The following is a 16,523-nucleotide window of genomic DNA, read 5'->3' on the forward strand; positions in this document are numbered from 1 at the left end:
TGCTTCTAATATCCATGTCAGCTGATGGACAGCAGGGTTGAAGTTTGTTAACCTCTTATTCACCTGCCTAATATTAATCAAGTACTTGCTGTAAGAACAAAAAATTGCCCCTTATCCTCTCAAATGCTCAAACGCTCTCAGTGCTTAAACCTAGAGAAAATGGACTCGTTCTCATGGAAGTGTTATTATTATCAAAGGGGTGTAATTCTGCTTCTCCTTACTGAAAACAAACTATTTTGTAATAATGTAACACAAAATACAGATATAATATCTAACGTGAGATTATTTTGGATTTTTTTTCAAGTGACTGACTATTTTTGTTGTAAATGCTATCATGGCTAATTTCTTGCTGTCTGGGCCTTCTTTATAAAGAAAAAAAATCACACCTAGAATTCTTGTTTAAAAATATATTTCAATACTTGGCTTTAAAAATAATTGTAGGACTTCCTTTAAAAAATAATTAGAAACCAGCTAAAATAACCTAAGAATAATTTTTATGACATTGTCCAAATTGTTGCATGTGTAGGCAGACAAGGAACTGAAGGAGCATTCTAGACTTAAAGGTAGTTTTCAGCTTGGGTTCAGTCTGCTTTGTCTGTAACTGCCTACAGAAACCTGTGACTTGAAATGTAATGAATAGATACAGTCTTGAAAAAAAATTACTCTGCTGGGATTTTTCGAGATTGTCTCAGTGAGGCTGAAGCAAATGCTTTGTAAATACAGGGTTGCCCAAATAAATTAGAAGTAAATTCTTGCATCAGCATCCATTTTTTGTCAGATGTTTTAGTCCATGTGAATCACACTTCAGGAAAACAACAAAAAGTTCAATACCAGGAAAAATTACTTCCTGAAGTAGAAGCAAGCCCAGCAATATGATAAGGATATATATTTATTTTTTCCTGTTTTACCTAACGAGGGAAGTTTGGAGAGAGAGCACACGACTTTCAGGACCCCTGGTATTTAGCCTTTGGTTTCTGGCACAGAAGCAGGATTGTTTTGTGCTGTAGTGACGTGTGACAACCACAATTCCTAAAGATGCTTTAATGGTTCCTCTCCAGAGAAGATCTAGTACTTCTTGACTGGATTTCACAGGCATCAGGCAGGGGTGTGTTTCAAATCATGCAGTGGTCTGCGTGTCACTCAGCAGTCAATACAAAAAATGGCAGAGTGGCAATGGAGGGAAAGAGTGACGTAGGAGACGAGTTATGAACAGAACAAAGTAATGTAGAGTGTATCAAATGGGCCTCAGTCTGTCAATTAGCATCACTGTTATCTGAGATGGTTTAGGACAGTGTAGTCCCACTTTATCCTGTGTGCAGAGAGGAATGTGTGAGTGGGGAAACACTGACACTCAGATTCCTCTGTCCAAAGGGGATAACTGTAGCCTGACAGCTCCCACTCGGTATCTGGTGTTTGTAATCTGAGCTACTGACACTAGATAAATGTTAATGCGAAAGATGGAGCTGAAGTCCACATCACCTTCTGTATGCTCTTACCCAGACTTACAGCTTGGGGTTACCTCTACGGCAAGCAGTGGAGAAGTCCCAAAACTGGGATTTGATCCATCCAGTATAGGATGCCTCAAGAGAGCATCATTTCATCATAGGCTACAAGGAATTGGAAGAACATTGCCAAAAAACCAACAGGTTTTGGCAGTTTATGTACTATTCTAAAGCTGAATTAAGAATGAGGAGACTCTTTCTCAATTAATTTCAAAAGCAATGTAAACTACATCACATCTTTTACAATTTTTGAAGTACCAGAGTGGGTTATCACTGTGAATTCAGCTCCATGCACTAAGGTAGATATCGCGTTAATGTTGTCACTAGACTTTTTGTCAGCACTGATTTGGGTCAGAACTTCCTTTGTTCCCTTTTGACAAAATCAATGACAGACATGGCTCAGATAATGGGATTTTATCTCCAGATATGTAAGGCAAAAAATTGTATTAGACCATTTTATTGCAAGTTCAAAAATTATGTTGTTTGCCAAAATGTAATGCTGGAATGGATTTGTACAAGTAGAAGAGAACCTGCTAAACTAGAGTCTAAGCAGGTTTTAATCCACTGTTTCTGAACACTGTCACAAGTGAGGAATCTGTGAGTGATAATCCTAATGTCATTTTATGAAGTTCACTGAAGCAAGATACACTTGAGTGGAGACTTATTTCTGTATACTGGAGTGAACCAGACTGATACAGAACTTGGTAAATGACTTATCACAGATCACCCCATCTTTTTCCAAAATGAAATCTGTGTTCAGGCTAATCAAATTCTTTAGCTAAACCTCACTTCATTCCAGGTTTCCCCCAAAAGGTCTAAATCAGGAGTGCCACAAGCACAAGTATGGAAAGGGTGGTCTGATGGATGGGCTAGGAAGTCTGTCACTGGTAGACTGGAAATTGCAAGAATGAGCTTGAACAAGAAGTGGTGTTCTGGATTCTAGAGTTCTGGGCGTAGAAACAACCACCAGACTATACAGTGACACAGCTGGCTTAGAAACACACAGGATCTTGCCTTTGGGTCTACTCACAAGAAACTGAAAAGTAACCAGAGAAGGGAATGGGCAAAGCTGTGTGTCAGTGCCACTGTAATCTTCTGATGTCCTGGGTATGCAGAATGTCCTTTAAGCTATACTACTCCTTAGGAGTTTTTTTTTCCCCCAATCCTCAGCCTTTTGCTTGGTTGCAGGGTAGGTGCTCTAGTTCCTGCCTGAGTTGCAAGACATGCTGAAGAGGGAAGTGCCCAACTTTGTTCATCTTTACTAAATACATACTGACAAGGTCAGCAAATACTCACTGGAAAGGTAACAGGTTGCAACACAAGTGGCTGTTCAATGGGAAAGCATTACATTTACCACAGCTCTTGAGAGAAGTTTGGAGAGACTAGGTTGTTTACACAGCTGTCCCATTCCCAGTAGAAATCTGAGAATTAATCAGAGAGAACTGGACCCAAATAGGGACAAAGCTGAAGCTACTAAATTTTACTTAGCATGGCTGATCTCAATTTAAAAGCCAATGAGTGACTGTGAGAGATTAAATACTGCTAACCATGAAGTTCCTTTGAAAATTAAATTGACCAAGCATTGTATGTTGGAAGATGACTGGGTTTATGTGTCCCTGAATCAAAATGGTTGGAAAGGTCTGGATTTAAAACTGTACAAGTTGAATTTTTAAATGTTCAGGTAACGGTATCAAACAAGACTGAGATGTTTTGGTCAAAACTGTCAAACTGGCCACATGCTGAAAGAGCAAATCAGTTGGTAAAATTATATTACCATTTCCATGCACACACACACCAGAGGTAACGGAAGCCGCACTATGCCATGTTGGTGTCATCTATAGAATTTCACTCTGGATGTGCCTTTTTACATTGGAGTAATAATTAACAAAGCAAATGACAATATACCACTTATTATCTTTAATTGAACCATTTTAGGCCAGACATGTTTTCATATTTGCTTGTTTGGCGATTTTTTCATTAGCCTGTGTATGTATTTAAGGTATTTTTGGATGTGGAAAGGCAAATTATGACTGCGCTGCTATCACATTAAAAAAAACCTGTTGAGTAAATGCTCTTTTTTTTTTTTTTTTTTTTTTTAACTAACTTTTGAAATAACAGCTAGAAATACAGGGACTCAGATGCTGTCATTTAGGATGAACCTAAAAATGCTTTATAACCAGCTCATCCCCATAAAGTTGCGCTCTCTGGAAACACATATTCAGGTTGAAGTTCCACAGAAGGCAATGGGGAGTTTTGCTGAACTATCCAGACCCATTGTACCAGATGGTACCATATGGAAGTAACACTGATCCTTGGACTCTGTTGATTTTTAATTAGGTTTCTAGTAATTAATATAGTTTGCAGGCCTTGCATGAACTCTGCAGGTTACCCATTCACATAAATGATTAACTGGAAAGGGATTAATTCTGGCATAAGTTCAACCAAAAAGAATTTTCCAGCCTGAAAATCTTCTCTATCAGACTAATATGTTGTAATAGAGAATTAAACATTGTTCGTATTTGTGTAGCTCCATTTAAGAAAGTGTAAGTCATTATCAGAGTGTGAAAAATATCTGCATTGTGGAAATAAATACACATTTGCAGTGATGGATCTATTAGTCATGCTTTTTATGGAAATCAACATGCCTATTCCATATGACAGAATAGCTGGGAAAATCTACTTATCATTGCTATTATTTTGGCTTTTAAAAAAAGAATACATTTTAGAATTCTACAGTTCATGTCTAGCAGCTCGTACTGGTATATGCAGGGCTGAAATTCTTATAACTATAAATCAGGGGCAGCCATACATCTCTGTTCGCAACCTGTTCGTTCAGCACATGCACTTGCTGGATTGTCCTGCCAAGTGTGCAGCCCTTTCAGCTCGGGCAGAGCCTGCCTTTGCATGCTAGCACCACAGTTTCATAACGTTAATTTTTGTTACATTTTAAAGAGTAGAAGTACAGTGAAACGTCAAAATGTTCCTCAAACTTTCCACCCATGAAAAGTCTGAGTTTAGGGGACTGTATAAGGTCACTCGGAGGCATATGCGTTTCTGAATGCAAGGTTTTAGCTGTTTCCCTATGTTCTCAGTGCCTCTTCAAACCCCTTCTGTGATCCATCTATGGTTGTACATAAATACAGAATTGAGGGAGTTGGATTTAGTTTTCATAACGCAGTCAAATGTGTTTTAAACAGCTGCCTCAGGAACTACTGTAGGCTGATGGGCTATTAAAATCAGAAGGTGGAATATTTATTTTGTGGGAAATGATGGGGATACTTGAATACTTTGGACCAAATTGAATCCTCAGGCATGCATATATCTCAGTGTAGGGAAGTCTGGAATTAATTTGCTCCAGGGAAATATTTCTATGTGGCACAATAATTTTTGAGAGTATAAGAATGTGTGGAAAATAGTGTTTATCCAGGTGGCAGCACACTGTTGAACTCTACCTGGAAGCCTAAGCTATGCTTCCCAGCCTAGGTTCTGCAGAGCACTTCCCAATAGTGAGTGCAGCTGCATCTATTCATTCATCCTTGGGGAACTGTCTTTCCAGCCCATCTTGTGTGCAGTCTCTTCTGAAGGATTTTGTGTAGACCTAAAGCTGCTCTGTGAATTGCCTGGATGTAAAGAGAGTCAACATCAAATTAGATACAGATGTTGTGGCACTAGCAACATACCACCAGTGCCAGCTGAAGGCTTCTCAGCTATGTAAGCACGTCTGAATTTTGCTGCCTCACTTACAAAGGCTTAGAACTGGGTCAGGAGATGGAGGGATGAGAGAGAGGATGGGGAGAGCTGTGGAGGGTATGGTTTGATGTACGTGGCTGGGCAAGATGAGGGCAGGGAACCTGGTGCTGCAGCAGGCCACTCTTCCCCTATCCTGACTCAGCAGCAGCTCCTGGCACATGTATTCTGAGTCAGCACAGCCCAAGAGCAAGTCACCTGGCACTGGCAATGTCAGACACAGGGCAATAAGTGTTTTTCCACCCCCAGCAATTTCTTGGCCCATGCAACTGCCTGCTTCACCTAGGCAGCCTGCAACAAATTGAGCCAAGCAAGAGAAGCCCATGGAGGCTGCTGCAGGCAGTGGCAATCACACAGAAAGGAGAAACGCAGCAGCAGAGATGCATGCTAAGGAAAGAGAGAATGAATAACATGGCAGTGATTCAGTCTCCTTTTCCCACAGAGAGAACAGTGGCCTCACTAGGTGTGAGCAAAGCAGGGGAAGGGAACTGCCTTAGAAGCAAACAAGGGTCAGTGTGTTCCTACATGCTGCAGGACTCGGAATATTAAATATTCCTAGCAGATAAATATCCAAATCATTGCATTCTATATAAATATTGGACCAAGCGCCTCCCTGGTATAGCTGCAATGATTGTGTGACAGCAAGGATGGGTTTAGTCCAGTGTGTTTAGATTCTGTATTATTTTAACCATGTACTTCGGGTTTTGTTTTCCTTTAATGGATAATAAGGGCCCTCCAAAACAGAGTTGCTACTTTGCTTGGGTTTCATCAAAAGAGACACCACTAAAGGGAGAGGAAATCCCCAAAATGATACTCAGTGATTAAGTACATAGAATATAGGATTTCAGTGTTTGCAAATCCTTTTTTTCAAATGAACTTGTGGCACTAATCCTCTAATGGCATTATTTCTTTGGAATATATGCCGGATTAAGGAGTCACAATGAGGCAAAGTACAAAAATCCACATTAATCTCTCACTGGGGAATGCTGTGTGGGATGCACCTTTAACTATGTTGTTCCAAAATTGGTTCTGTTCCTAACCTTGCCCCAGGTCTGCACAGAGGGAAGAGTAGATATAAACAAGTGTGACACTGAGCACTTGGCAGATGGTCACAAACCATTTAACTGGATAGAAAGGGGAAGGCGTTTATTATTTTTAAACTCCAAAAGCTAAGCCTGTCCTGTGCTGCCCATGACGTACTGCCAGAAGCAGATGCACAGGTCTGCAAGGCAGGAGCAGGACACATGTTCAGAAGGATGCCCTGGGGGAGACAGCAACCGACACAGCAAGGCCCAGTCTATCTGCTAACAGGGGCATGGCTTGGCCTGGCTGTCAAGATATACTGCATATTCACAGCACAGCCTGGATCTGTTGCAAAGTAATGTTTCAGCCCAGCGCAGCCACCTCACTCCAGTTATGCTGCTTTGTTTTGGGATAATCCTGCTGTCCCCTCTTCCCTCATAGATACTGTAAAAAAGATAAAGATTTGCTTTCTAGGAAGAGGAAAGTAGGTCACTGCAAAACTATAAAACTACCTTTCCCTTCTCACCGGATTACAGGATGCTGTCGTGGTGCCGTGAGGTATTTTCACTATCGTTCAGCAGCTTAAAACAGTGAAAGAATTTCTGAATGGGCAACACATCACCTAATATACTGATGCCAGAGCATCCACGTTAGTCCAGCCTAACCACTGTAATTGGTATTTAACATGCTTAAGGGTTTCTCCCGTTCCAGGGAGTGGAGTTTATGGAGTGGAGACACATCGAGTGTCTTGGGCCAGCAGAGCCTGGCGCACATTCACAAATATGGGTTGCTTTGCGTCTTGTTTCATCCCTGGCTGCTCTGTTAATCACAAGAAGTGGAAAAGAGCTGTCGAATTCAATGAGGTCCTTACCATCAGAAATGCTTCGGATTTTCAGTAGTCTGCATAGCTGAGATTCCTGAACACTGTGAGGTGAATTAGCACACAGGGAGGTCATCTTTCCCAGTGGATGCAGGTCTGTAGTGAGATGCTGTTTTCAGAAACAGGGACAGAACAGCCTCTGCTGGTGTCAAAAACCCCTAAAACCAACTTGGAGATCCTTTCTGCTTGGGAATATGAATGTGTCCTGCATTTCTTCAGGGAAAGATGGTTCATCACAGTGATTTTGCACATTTTTTTTCTACTGTAAATGTTTCCTAGCATGGTACTTCTCATGGGCAGGAGGATTTTCCTGATATTTTTTTCTCTTAATCTTATCCTATTTGGTCATAGCAGCACCCTGTGCCTCATTCCACCCTGTCTGAATCACTTGTACACTGACACACTGAGTCAAGCCTGTCCTTGTGGCTGGTGCCTGCTCAGCTACTTTCAAAGCAGTCATTAGTTTTGTTTACCAGCTTTATCATTCCCCACCAAAAGCACTCCAGTTTGCATATGTCTTTAGTGTATACATATCGGTGGATCGTCCCTTGTATTTAAGGAAGCATAAATTATACTGCAACAGTGCAGACAAAGGTGAGCAGGTAATAAGGGAAACGGAATTTGCTGCATCAGGGGAGACAAGAAGAGTTTGCTTGGTTTAGCTTACAAAAGTGAAGACCTCATAGATTAAAAATAATCATCAAAATGAAAGAGATTCAGCATAGCCAGCCATGAGTATGTTTAAATTAGAAATTGTAACATTTGCCATCACGGAGATCAGATTCCAGGGCAGACAGACAAAAAAAAGTGTGGTGAAGTCTGATGTATGCACACGATGTATCAAATGATTGCGTTGTAATGTGTCATACTGTTGCCCACAAGCAGGTTGTGTGGGATGATGCAGTATGACCTCTCTTCTCATGTCTCCTTGCCCTAAAATGAACAGGAGTGCGCTAGTCTTCTGCATTCCTTTTTCTTACTGAACTATGCAACATCCTGCTGACAGCATGGCTTTGCTCAGCCTCCAGCAGTATCTCTGACCAGTATGGACAAAAGGGGTGGGAAAACAAAGAGCTTTTCTTCAGGTAGTCCTGTAACCTGATCTATAAGGTGACTCAGCCTCTTTTAACAACAGCTGTTTCAGAGCCATGCAGTGGTTAGGTGCGGTACTGAAGGCTGTGCTGCCACTTCCTGATTTCTGCCTTGTGAGGGGTCTGAGCTGTGGTATGATCAGAGCACTTAAATGGACTTGCCAAACTCCCCCAAAAAAAGACAGGCCAGGGACAGCGAGCTGACAGCAGAAGACAGTGCAGGGGAACAGAGGCATCAGGGAAGAGCCCACAAACCCCTTGTGCAGAGCTGCTGCTATCAAACTGATGAAGACAGAAACTCTTGAAAGAAAACTATGTGGAAAGTCCTATTAGGGAAAAAAGTGAGGTTTTGTTTGCATATTATGGCTTTCTTCTCCTGCAAGCCCTGAAAGCGCTGTAAAACCTGAAAGAGATCCTCAAGTGTAACAATGGAAAAGACAGGTATGTTTCTTTACCTCTTTATAATAATACCTCTCCACAGCACGAAAGCACAGCCAGAGTAACCAGCATTGCTTTCCAGCTCAGTAAATGTGCATATACGCCTATGTGCATTGTTTTGTATAATTTTTGTACTTATAAGAAATACTGCTGTGACAGGCTATTAAGAGCAGGACTTTAAACAATGCACCAGCTTTTTGTAAGTGCTCTGCCCATGAACACTTGTATTATGGCAGGTAACTTCCAATACAATATGAAAATTTACATACATATATATATATATCTCAGTATGTATACCCGCATTTATGTATACACACACATGCAATAAAGGTATGTTTATATAAAAACTGCATTTGCTTTATATTGACATTTTCCCCGACCCAGCTTTTGCTATAATAATGTGAAAACTATCTGTGCCAGTCATAGGGTTTCTGATACTTCTTCACGTGTTTTGTTTTTCTGGGAAGCTGATGCCAGTGACATTCTATACAACTGACGATTATTAAGATGATCAAGGTCATGCACTCTATGGATGACAGCAAATTGTGGAATGAGTTCTGTGTGTGAGGCTGTATGGGGGAAGTCGGGGGGGAGCCTGTGGGAGTACACAAATCCATTCACAAGCTCTGGTCTGTTGCAGGATTGAGGTCTGAGCATGGGTCATTCCCCCTACGGTCAACGGCACACAGTAGGACTTATACATATCTTTTCTACATAGTCTTGACAAAACAAAAGTCAATGAATGCCTGCTTAGTTTTTACAACTGCTCCAGTAATAGCATGTGTGTGCAGGTGAATGCTAGACTTAAAACTAAAGAAAGAGCATTAAAGTAATGTTTAGAGAAAACCAAAGCAGCTTCAGAATCTCCAGATGATGCTATAGCTTGTGTAGCATAAACAGAAATGAGGAAAGAGTGTGTAAATTGTAGAGTCAAACTTTACCTGTGAATTAGTCACTGAAACTGAGGTCACTAGTACTGAACTGGTCCGAACAAGCTATCTGGGGGGGCTTGTTTTCTTCCAGCAGTGGCACACTCCCAGTGTTCATAGCTATGATACCTGGCTGGTTTTAGCACTATTACTTTAGCTTTGCTCTAAGGTTAATGGAGTTTTGTTTGCATGTTCCACCCTGAGCTTGGGAGCATGTGACATTATTCAGGCAAGGATGTCCTTGTACTCCCTGATGCACACCACCTCTTCTCACCTTCCTGACTGGCCTTTGCTGTGAAGAATCACTTTGGTGTCAAACTTGACCCTCAGAACGGGGATATCTCAGCCTTCCTTCTTTAATGTGGCCACAAGACTGTGAACCAATCCTGGGGATTAAGTGACAGGGGAAGCAGCAGGTTAGCCTGCTTCAGTGCTCAGTGGCCAGGTGAGGTGGCCTTAGGGACAGTCTGCATTAACAAGGCAGCAGGGAGTGGTACTTGTACCATTGAGAGCTAGGACCACTGACTGCTGTGCTAATACTGAGCATTAACAGTTCCTTTTGAATGAGGAAAAATTAATTCAGAGTCTGGTCTACTTAACAGTGGTTTTCTGATATTAGCATGGAGGGAATGGTAGGAAATTCTCGATGTTACTAAAACTAATTCTTTCTATGTCTGCTTATCTCCTGAAAGATGACGTGCAGAGCTGCCAAGATAAGCATGAGGAAGCCATCACAGAGAGTTCCCCATTTGACTTTGTTATAAAACGGTTCCAAGGGAAGGGGTCGTCTCCTGGAAAAAGAAAAGAGCAGCCTTCAGCTATTAGAAAATTCTTCAGGGGCTTTGACTTTGGGAAATCTGAAGGCAAGGACAGAAGGGAAATCAAAGAACCAGAAATAAACCACTCTGAAGCTGGTGATCAGAGTGAGAAGCAAGATCTCTCTGTAGAAGGTAATGCTGGTACAGTAGCGAAATACATGTGCATGTGTATATATTTTAATTTCATAGAAAATTAGTTGCTTTTTTTGCTAGCCAAAATCCTGTATTTTGCTGCCTACAGTTTAGCCTTTAGACAGGATTTGCTTCTGACTGGAACATTATCAAGTATGTACCCTCTAATTTGATAGGTGCCAAGCAAGGAGTAAGATCCAGGTTGCTGAGGAGGGATAAAACTTTTGGGTCCCCTCTTCCTTGATCTCCAGTGTGAGAGGTCAGCGCTGGAGTCAGCTCTTTAGTTGCAGAACTTACTTGGTTTCAAAGTCAAGCTTTGAGCAGTAGCTTGGCTTGTATTTAAGGTCAGTTCTCTGTCCACCCTGCTGCTAAAGCAATCTGAAGACAACGAGAGCAGATGTTTCCTACCACTTGACACTGGTGAGGGGGAGGGGAAGGGAATAGAAATTCATCATGTATGTTATTTTGCACACATAAGCATAATCTTTACATCCACACCAGAGGAAATGAAGCTATTTTTAAAAAGGAGGTGGAAGGTGAGGCTTAGAACCCCATCCTTTGTCCTAAGAGTTTTGGGTAGGTTCGGGAAAACAACGGGAGGACAGCTACTGAGAGTAGGATTGTGATTTTGTGTGATTTTTGGCTGCTTTCTTCCAGCTATAGGCATTAGATGAAATTGCTAACTTGTTAAAGAGTTTAGCAATAAACGTAAATGCAATTTTCCTTGCTGTACAAACTGCATGGAAGAAGCAGCTAAGTGGGGGATGCTTTGCAAAGCCAAAAAAAGCAGGAACTGCCTTACATCATGTCTGAAAATGAACATAGTCTGTCACGAAGGAAGCAGCAGGTTCACCACACAATTGCAGGGCTACTTGGTGCTAACAGATCAAGTACAGACTGAATTGCAGCAGTGTGGCTACAGTGCAGGCACACGGAGCTGGTTATACAGCTTGTGCATCCAGAATAGCTGCAGTTCCGAGTTTGCAGTGAATTTCATGTCCTTGAACTGGCGGTGCAAGCATCCAAAGTCACTGGCATAAGGTAGCATGGAGATGTGCAACATCTCGCTCTGCATCAGGAGCTTTGTACTGATCTGATCTATAGTGATCTTATCACTCAAGTTATTGGTCCACACTGATCAACAACAGACCCTGGTTTAGTGACAGATTTAGTTCATTTCTCTTCACCTGACAGCCACAGACAGGTTTTACACGTCGTGTTGGTAGCAGAGGTAACCAGAGCCCTGTTTCTTTGTTACTCAGATGGACTTTCACATCTCATTTCTGCAGCGGAGTCACCATCTGGTGAGCAGAGATTTATCCAGTTCATGCAGAAACTGGGAAAGGAACCCAACAGCAAGAATCTGGATGTAAATAATTGTGCTTTAAGTGCAGCAGATGTAACAGAGCTGGGTAAACACACGTTTTATTCAACTAGACGTTTCATACCTTTAATTTTTATTTGCCTGTTCAGTTATTCACTCTCCTCTTTTCCCTTCCCTGTCTTTTATACAGGCCTTTTTTTATTTAACATTTCAGCTGGTGGTCCCAGAGAAATGTTAATTAATAAATTATATAAATTATGTAATATACATAAATATACAGGCAGATGATTGAAGCAGATTAATGTCCTTACACTCAAACTAAAGATAAGAAAACTGAGGTACAAATTAATCATGGCTTGATAATGCTGTATTGGTTGTAGAAAGCATCTCTGTATTAAGATGTGTTGACATCCAGGGTGTGCCAATAACATGCAAAGAGAATACACTATTTCTTTTGGTGTTTTTTTTTTTTTTTCTTTTTACAGCTTCTCTACTGCCATTTCTTCCAGATCTGGAAGAGATCAGCCTGTCCTGGAATGGTTGTGTTGGTGGGAATCTGAAAGCTCTCACTGTTCATCTTCATCATGTGAACTTGTTAAAAGTCCTTCGACTTAACAACTGCAGGCTGACAGCTGAGGATGTCACCTCCTTAGGTACAGGATTTCATTTGCATTTACTTCCAGACAGCTTGGGTCTAATGTAATCCATCTCATCTCTTCCTACATCCTACTCCTGCTGCTTGCACACTGGGCAATGTGAACTCCCGCTGTGACAGTAGAAAGAACTTGGGCTTATGAATGACCTTATACACTTGAGTAGATCTGCTGAGTTCATTCCTCAGGGTATGAAGCTTTCGTGTTCAGAAGGGAACAGAATTCAGTCCTATTTGCAGGAAAGCATGCTTTCAGTTTGGTTTAGTATTTCTTTGACTAGGTTTGATATCTAATGGTAGACAGCAGAACTGAAACAGTCAGTCATAACAGGGTCAGCTTAGGTCTTCGTGCTGCAGGACAGATGAGTGCTCATCACAAAAGATGATGGTCTTTTGGAGGAGATAAAACCAAAAGAGCTGCCTTGGAGCTTTACGACTTGTTTTTGCAAGTCTGGGAGAAGCTTATTTCTCTGTGTACTTTTTTGTTTGGAGTACCTGCAACCCTGCTTTCTGCAAAACATGAGATTTAAAGGTTTTAAAGGTGGTGTTATGTGCTCAGATTCTGATGCTAAGTTACTTACCTCTGGGTCTGGAGTTTACTCGGGTGAGTCTGTGATATGGATCTAGAAGGGCAAACTCAATCAACTAGGAATTATAAAAACTACTGCTTATTTTGCAAATTCTAAAAACCACTCTGAGTTATAAAGCTGGGGGTTATGTCATTCATATCCAGGCTTTTTCCAGGAAAGCTTCAGAAATAAAATTATATATATGGTGGTAGCTCAAAAGTCAATCATGCTATCTGGCGAGGAGGAAAAATGCATCTTTACAAAAGCTGGTGAAAATAATTGGTCTGTTTCTCATGAGGGTAAAATCATGTTTCATTTCCTATTTTTTTTTTTTCAAATTTATTTCATTATTTTTCAAACCTTTTTCTCATACTTCTTTTTTTCTCTTCATTTTTATTGGTTATATTTCAAATGTATTTATTCTGCCTGTTCTTCTGTGCTGTTTCTTTTCCCCTTCTGGCTTAGCCTCTGCTGAGACAGACAGAAAACTCATCGTAGGACTTGAATTTGCCATCAAAATGTGATGCCCTTGACGTGTGGAATAGCAACAGTCTGTTTGCATTGATTTTGCCTGCGATTTTGGAAATAGCATGTATATTTAGGCCAATATGCCTGTCTATGTCCACATCTATCTGTGGAAATGTGGCCACATGTAGCACATTCTGCTTAGAAATCAATGCTGCAAATATAACCATAATATTAACCTCTCCTGTGTGATTGCTCAGAGCTGGGACTGTGAGAGTTGGTAGGAAGCCATTCCTGGAGTTAGTCCTTTATTTATCTTCTGGGTGGAAAATGTGTCTGGCATGCTAGTTCCCATGTCAAACAGACACAGGCTATGCTGCAAAGGCAAACTTCTCAACCGTGGAGCATTGCTCAGTATTCAAGATTGAGGCATTATGTTAAAATAAATGCAAAAATGGAAGTTAAGGAATGTCCTTTTCTCTCAAACCTCAATATTCACTCTACAACAACAGAAATAATTGTATTTCTATTATGAATATTTTGTGAATAATTAATTATGAAAACACACAGACATGAAATGGTTTTATTACCAAATTACAATTCTCAATTATTAGGTTGATGACAAGACTTTAGATCAAAAATTTGTGTATGACACTTTGAAATTGCATTTGCATATGGTCCAATCTTGGGAATGAGTTTATGCAAACAGACATCTGCCTCCCTCTACAAAGGAAGCTGGGAAGATGGATTTTACTTTAGTGGGATATTAGTATTACAAAGAAACATTAACACAGTTCACATTGGCAGGTGCGTCAAGCCTGGAAAAGGCTAATTTTTCTGAATATAATCAAAATCAGTGCTGTCTGCCTTGAAATCATAGGGAAGCTAGTCCAGGTCAAAGCAATGCTCATCTGGACTCCTTATTAAATGAACCAAAAATTCCTGTCAGAAATTAAACTTTTTTGTTTCAGAAACAGTTGTGAGCAGACTTCTTTCATCCCCTCCAAAATGACCTGCAGAGGATGTTGGAAGTTTGCCAAATAAAATAGAGCAGAACTACACAGGACAGTAAATTCAGACTTGTCACTTGTATTGATTTCCCCATAGACTAGACTTTCTGGGTCCTGGCACAGGTCTACGATGGCCAAGCAGTCTGATGAGGATTTGGGAACCTGGATCAATTTCAGGTCTGTGTGTACTGTGACAATGACTTGTGGTCTGTATTGGTCCTTTGACAAGGTGAGAACTTATACAACATTCCTGCAGTAGCAGCAATTCTTGGCATACACCAATTTTCCTGGCAAGCCATTCGAAGTATAATAATTTGAGAATTAAGTGGCTAACCTTCCTCTTTAATATATTCCAAACCCGTATTTTTGTCTTGCACTGAAATTGATACCTAGAATTAATCATCTTAGATTTCTGTTACAGGAGAGGCATTTGAAATTGTTTCTCAACTTGAAGAACTGGATTTATCATGGAACAGTAACATAGGTGGAAAACTGTCACTCCTGACAAAAAAACTCCAGAAAGGATGCAAGTTAAAACTTCTGAAAATTACAGACTGTAACCTGACGGCAAAGGATGGAGAATCCCTTGGTATGTGTATCCATCTAGCTGGACTGACACTGGCTTCACAGAAATGTAACTACCTAGATGATGGCTGGTTTAAGCTACATATTAATGGAAAGTTAATTCATTTCAGGCCCCGCATTACAACAGTGTTTACTACACAGTCTTGGGATTTCATGCACTTTCTTCCAAAGAGAAAGTTGTTCTCTCTAATCATGTGAGGTGGGCTTGAGAAGAATAGGTGGATCTAAACCACAGTCTGGGTGTCTCGGTGGTCCAGGGTTGCTGGATCCTTTAAGACCCTGGGCAAGTCATGTGTGCCAGAATTTCCAACACTGATTGCTTAAAATTAAGCAGCTGAATATGTAGTTAGCCATGGGATAGGAAAGAAGGTCTGAGGGATGGGGATTTAGGCTGAGTTGGCAACCACTGGCCACCCCTCCCCTCTTTCCTCTCACCATAGCTTAATCCTGTGTGGTCTTTTTATCTGATTCTGTGTTTTAAAAGATTTTTTTTTCCCGTAAAGAGAAGCCCCCATGCTCTCATCTCCACTGCAGGAGATGGCCCATATGCAACATACAGTCCTATCTCTCTTCACTGAAAATCTTTCTTTCTGTTTGTATTCCTGCTTTTTATTCTCATGTATTTTTCTGTCTGTGTTTTTTCACCTTTATTTTCATACAGATTTTTTACTGATTTTATTGATTCCTATGCAATCTCTGTTTTGCTGTATTTTTTTGGTAGAACAGGAACTCAGGAAGTTTAAACCACACACATGGACAAACCCAGCCTACCTCTTCCTGTTTGTCACGGTGCTATATTTTTCCAGGGCTCATCTGTATGTATTCCATTTACCAATTCTGGTTTTCTTTCCCTTTTTTCCTAGCTGAAATTCTAAGTGTCATCCCCAGCCTCGAAGTATTAGATCTCTCTATCAACAAACATATCGGCTGCAGCATGAAGGTTATTGCTCAGGATCTGAAAAATGTACCAGGCTTGAAAGAGTTAAACTTACACATGTGTGGATTAAAGCAAGACGGCCTCCAGGGCTTAGGTTAGACTTTATGTTCAGACAGACTTTTATTCTGAATAAATTGTACATCTGAAAACCATTTAAGAAAGGCAATGAGGTGGGATTTTGCTGATGGTTTGGCAGTATTAATGGGCAATCATTACTTGCTGTTTGAGGATTGATAAAAGACTACAGAGATTTTCAGCAGAAGTAGCATTTATCTTCCCTGAGTTTAAGCATGTGAAAGTCGGTGGGGAGAGTCACCCTCCACCCCCTTTATCTGAGACACATCTTAGGGCAGATTAATAGCTCTCTGGGCATGCTTCTTCTCTCCCTAGGCAGAACATAGACAAGGGCATAGACAGGCTA

The 16,523-nt window shown here is 40.8% G+C and overlaps 1 protein-coding gene across 6 annotated transcripts in view; it reads left to right on the forward strand.

Annotated features, from left to right (window-relative positions):
* Positions 1 to 16,523, forward strand: part of LRRC31 (leucine rich repeat containing 31) — a 58,831-nt gene that overhangs the window by 34,061 nt on the left and 8,247 nt on the right. Inside the window, exons 1-6 of one of the 6 annotated variants that reach the window (XM_037406146.1) lie at positions 8,294 to 8,684; positions 10,303 to 10,560; positions 11,823 to 11,972; positions 12,370 to 12,537; positions 15,002 to 15,169; positions 16,029 to 16,196. In XM_037406146.1, the coding sequence (XP_037262043.1) occupies positions 8,672 to 8,684; positions 10,303 to 10,560; positions 11,823 to 11,972; positions 12,370 to 12,537; positions 15,002 to 15,169; positions 16,029 to 16,196 (925 nt within the window). In that variant the 5' untranslated portion in view covers positions 8,294 to 8,671. Of the gene's footprint in view, positions 1 to 8,293; positions 8,685 to 9,126; positions 10,561 to 11,822; positions 11,973 to 12,369; positions 12,538 to 15,001; positions 15,170 to 16,028; positions 16,197 to 16,523 lie in introns of those variants that run through there. The other 5 variants (XM_037406145.1, XM_037406148.1, XM_037406147.1 and 2 more) reach the window with 5 other exon arrangements.

Source organism: Falco rusticolus, chromosome 13 (assembly GCF_015220075.1).
Source record: "Falco rusticolus isolate bFalRus1 chromosome 13, bFalRus1.pri, whole genome shotgun sequence".
In the NCBI taxonomy this organism is placed as follows: Eukaryota; Metazoa; Chordata; class Aves; order Falconiformes; family Falconidae; genus Falco; species Falco rusticolus.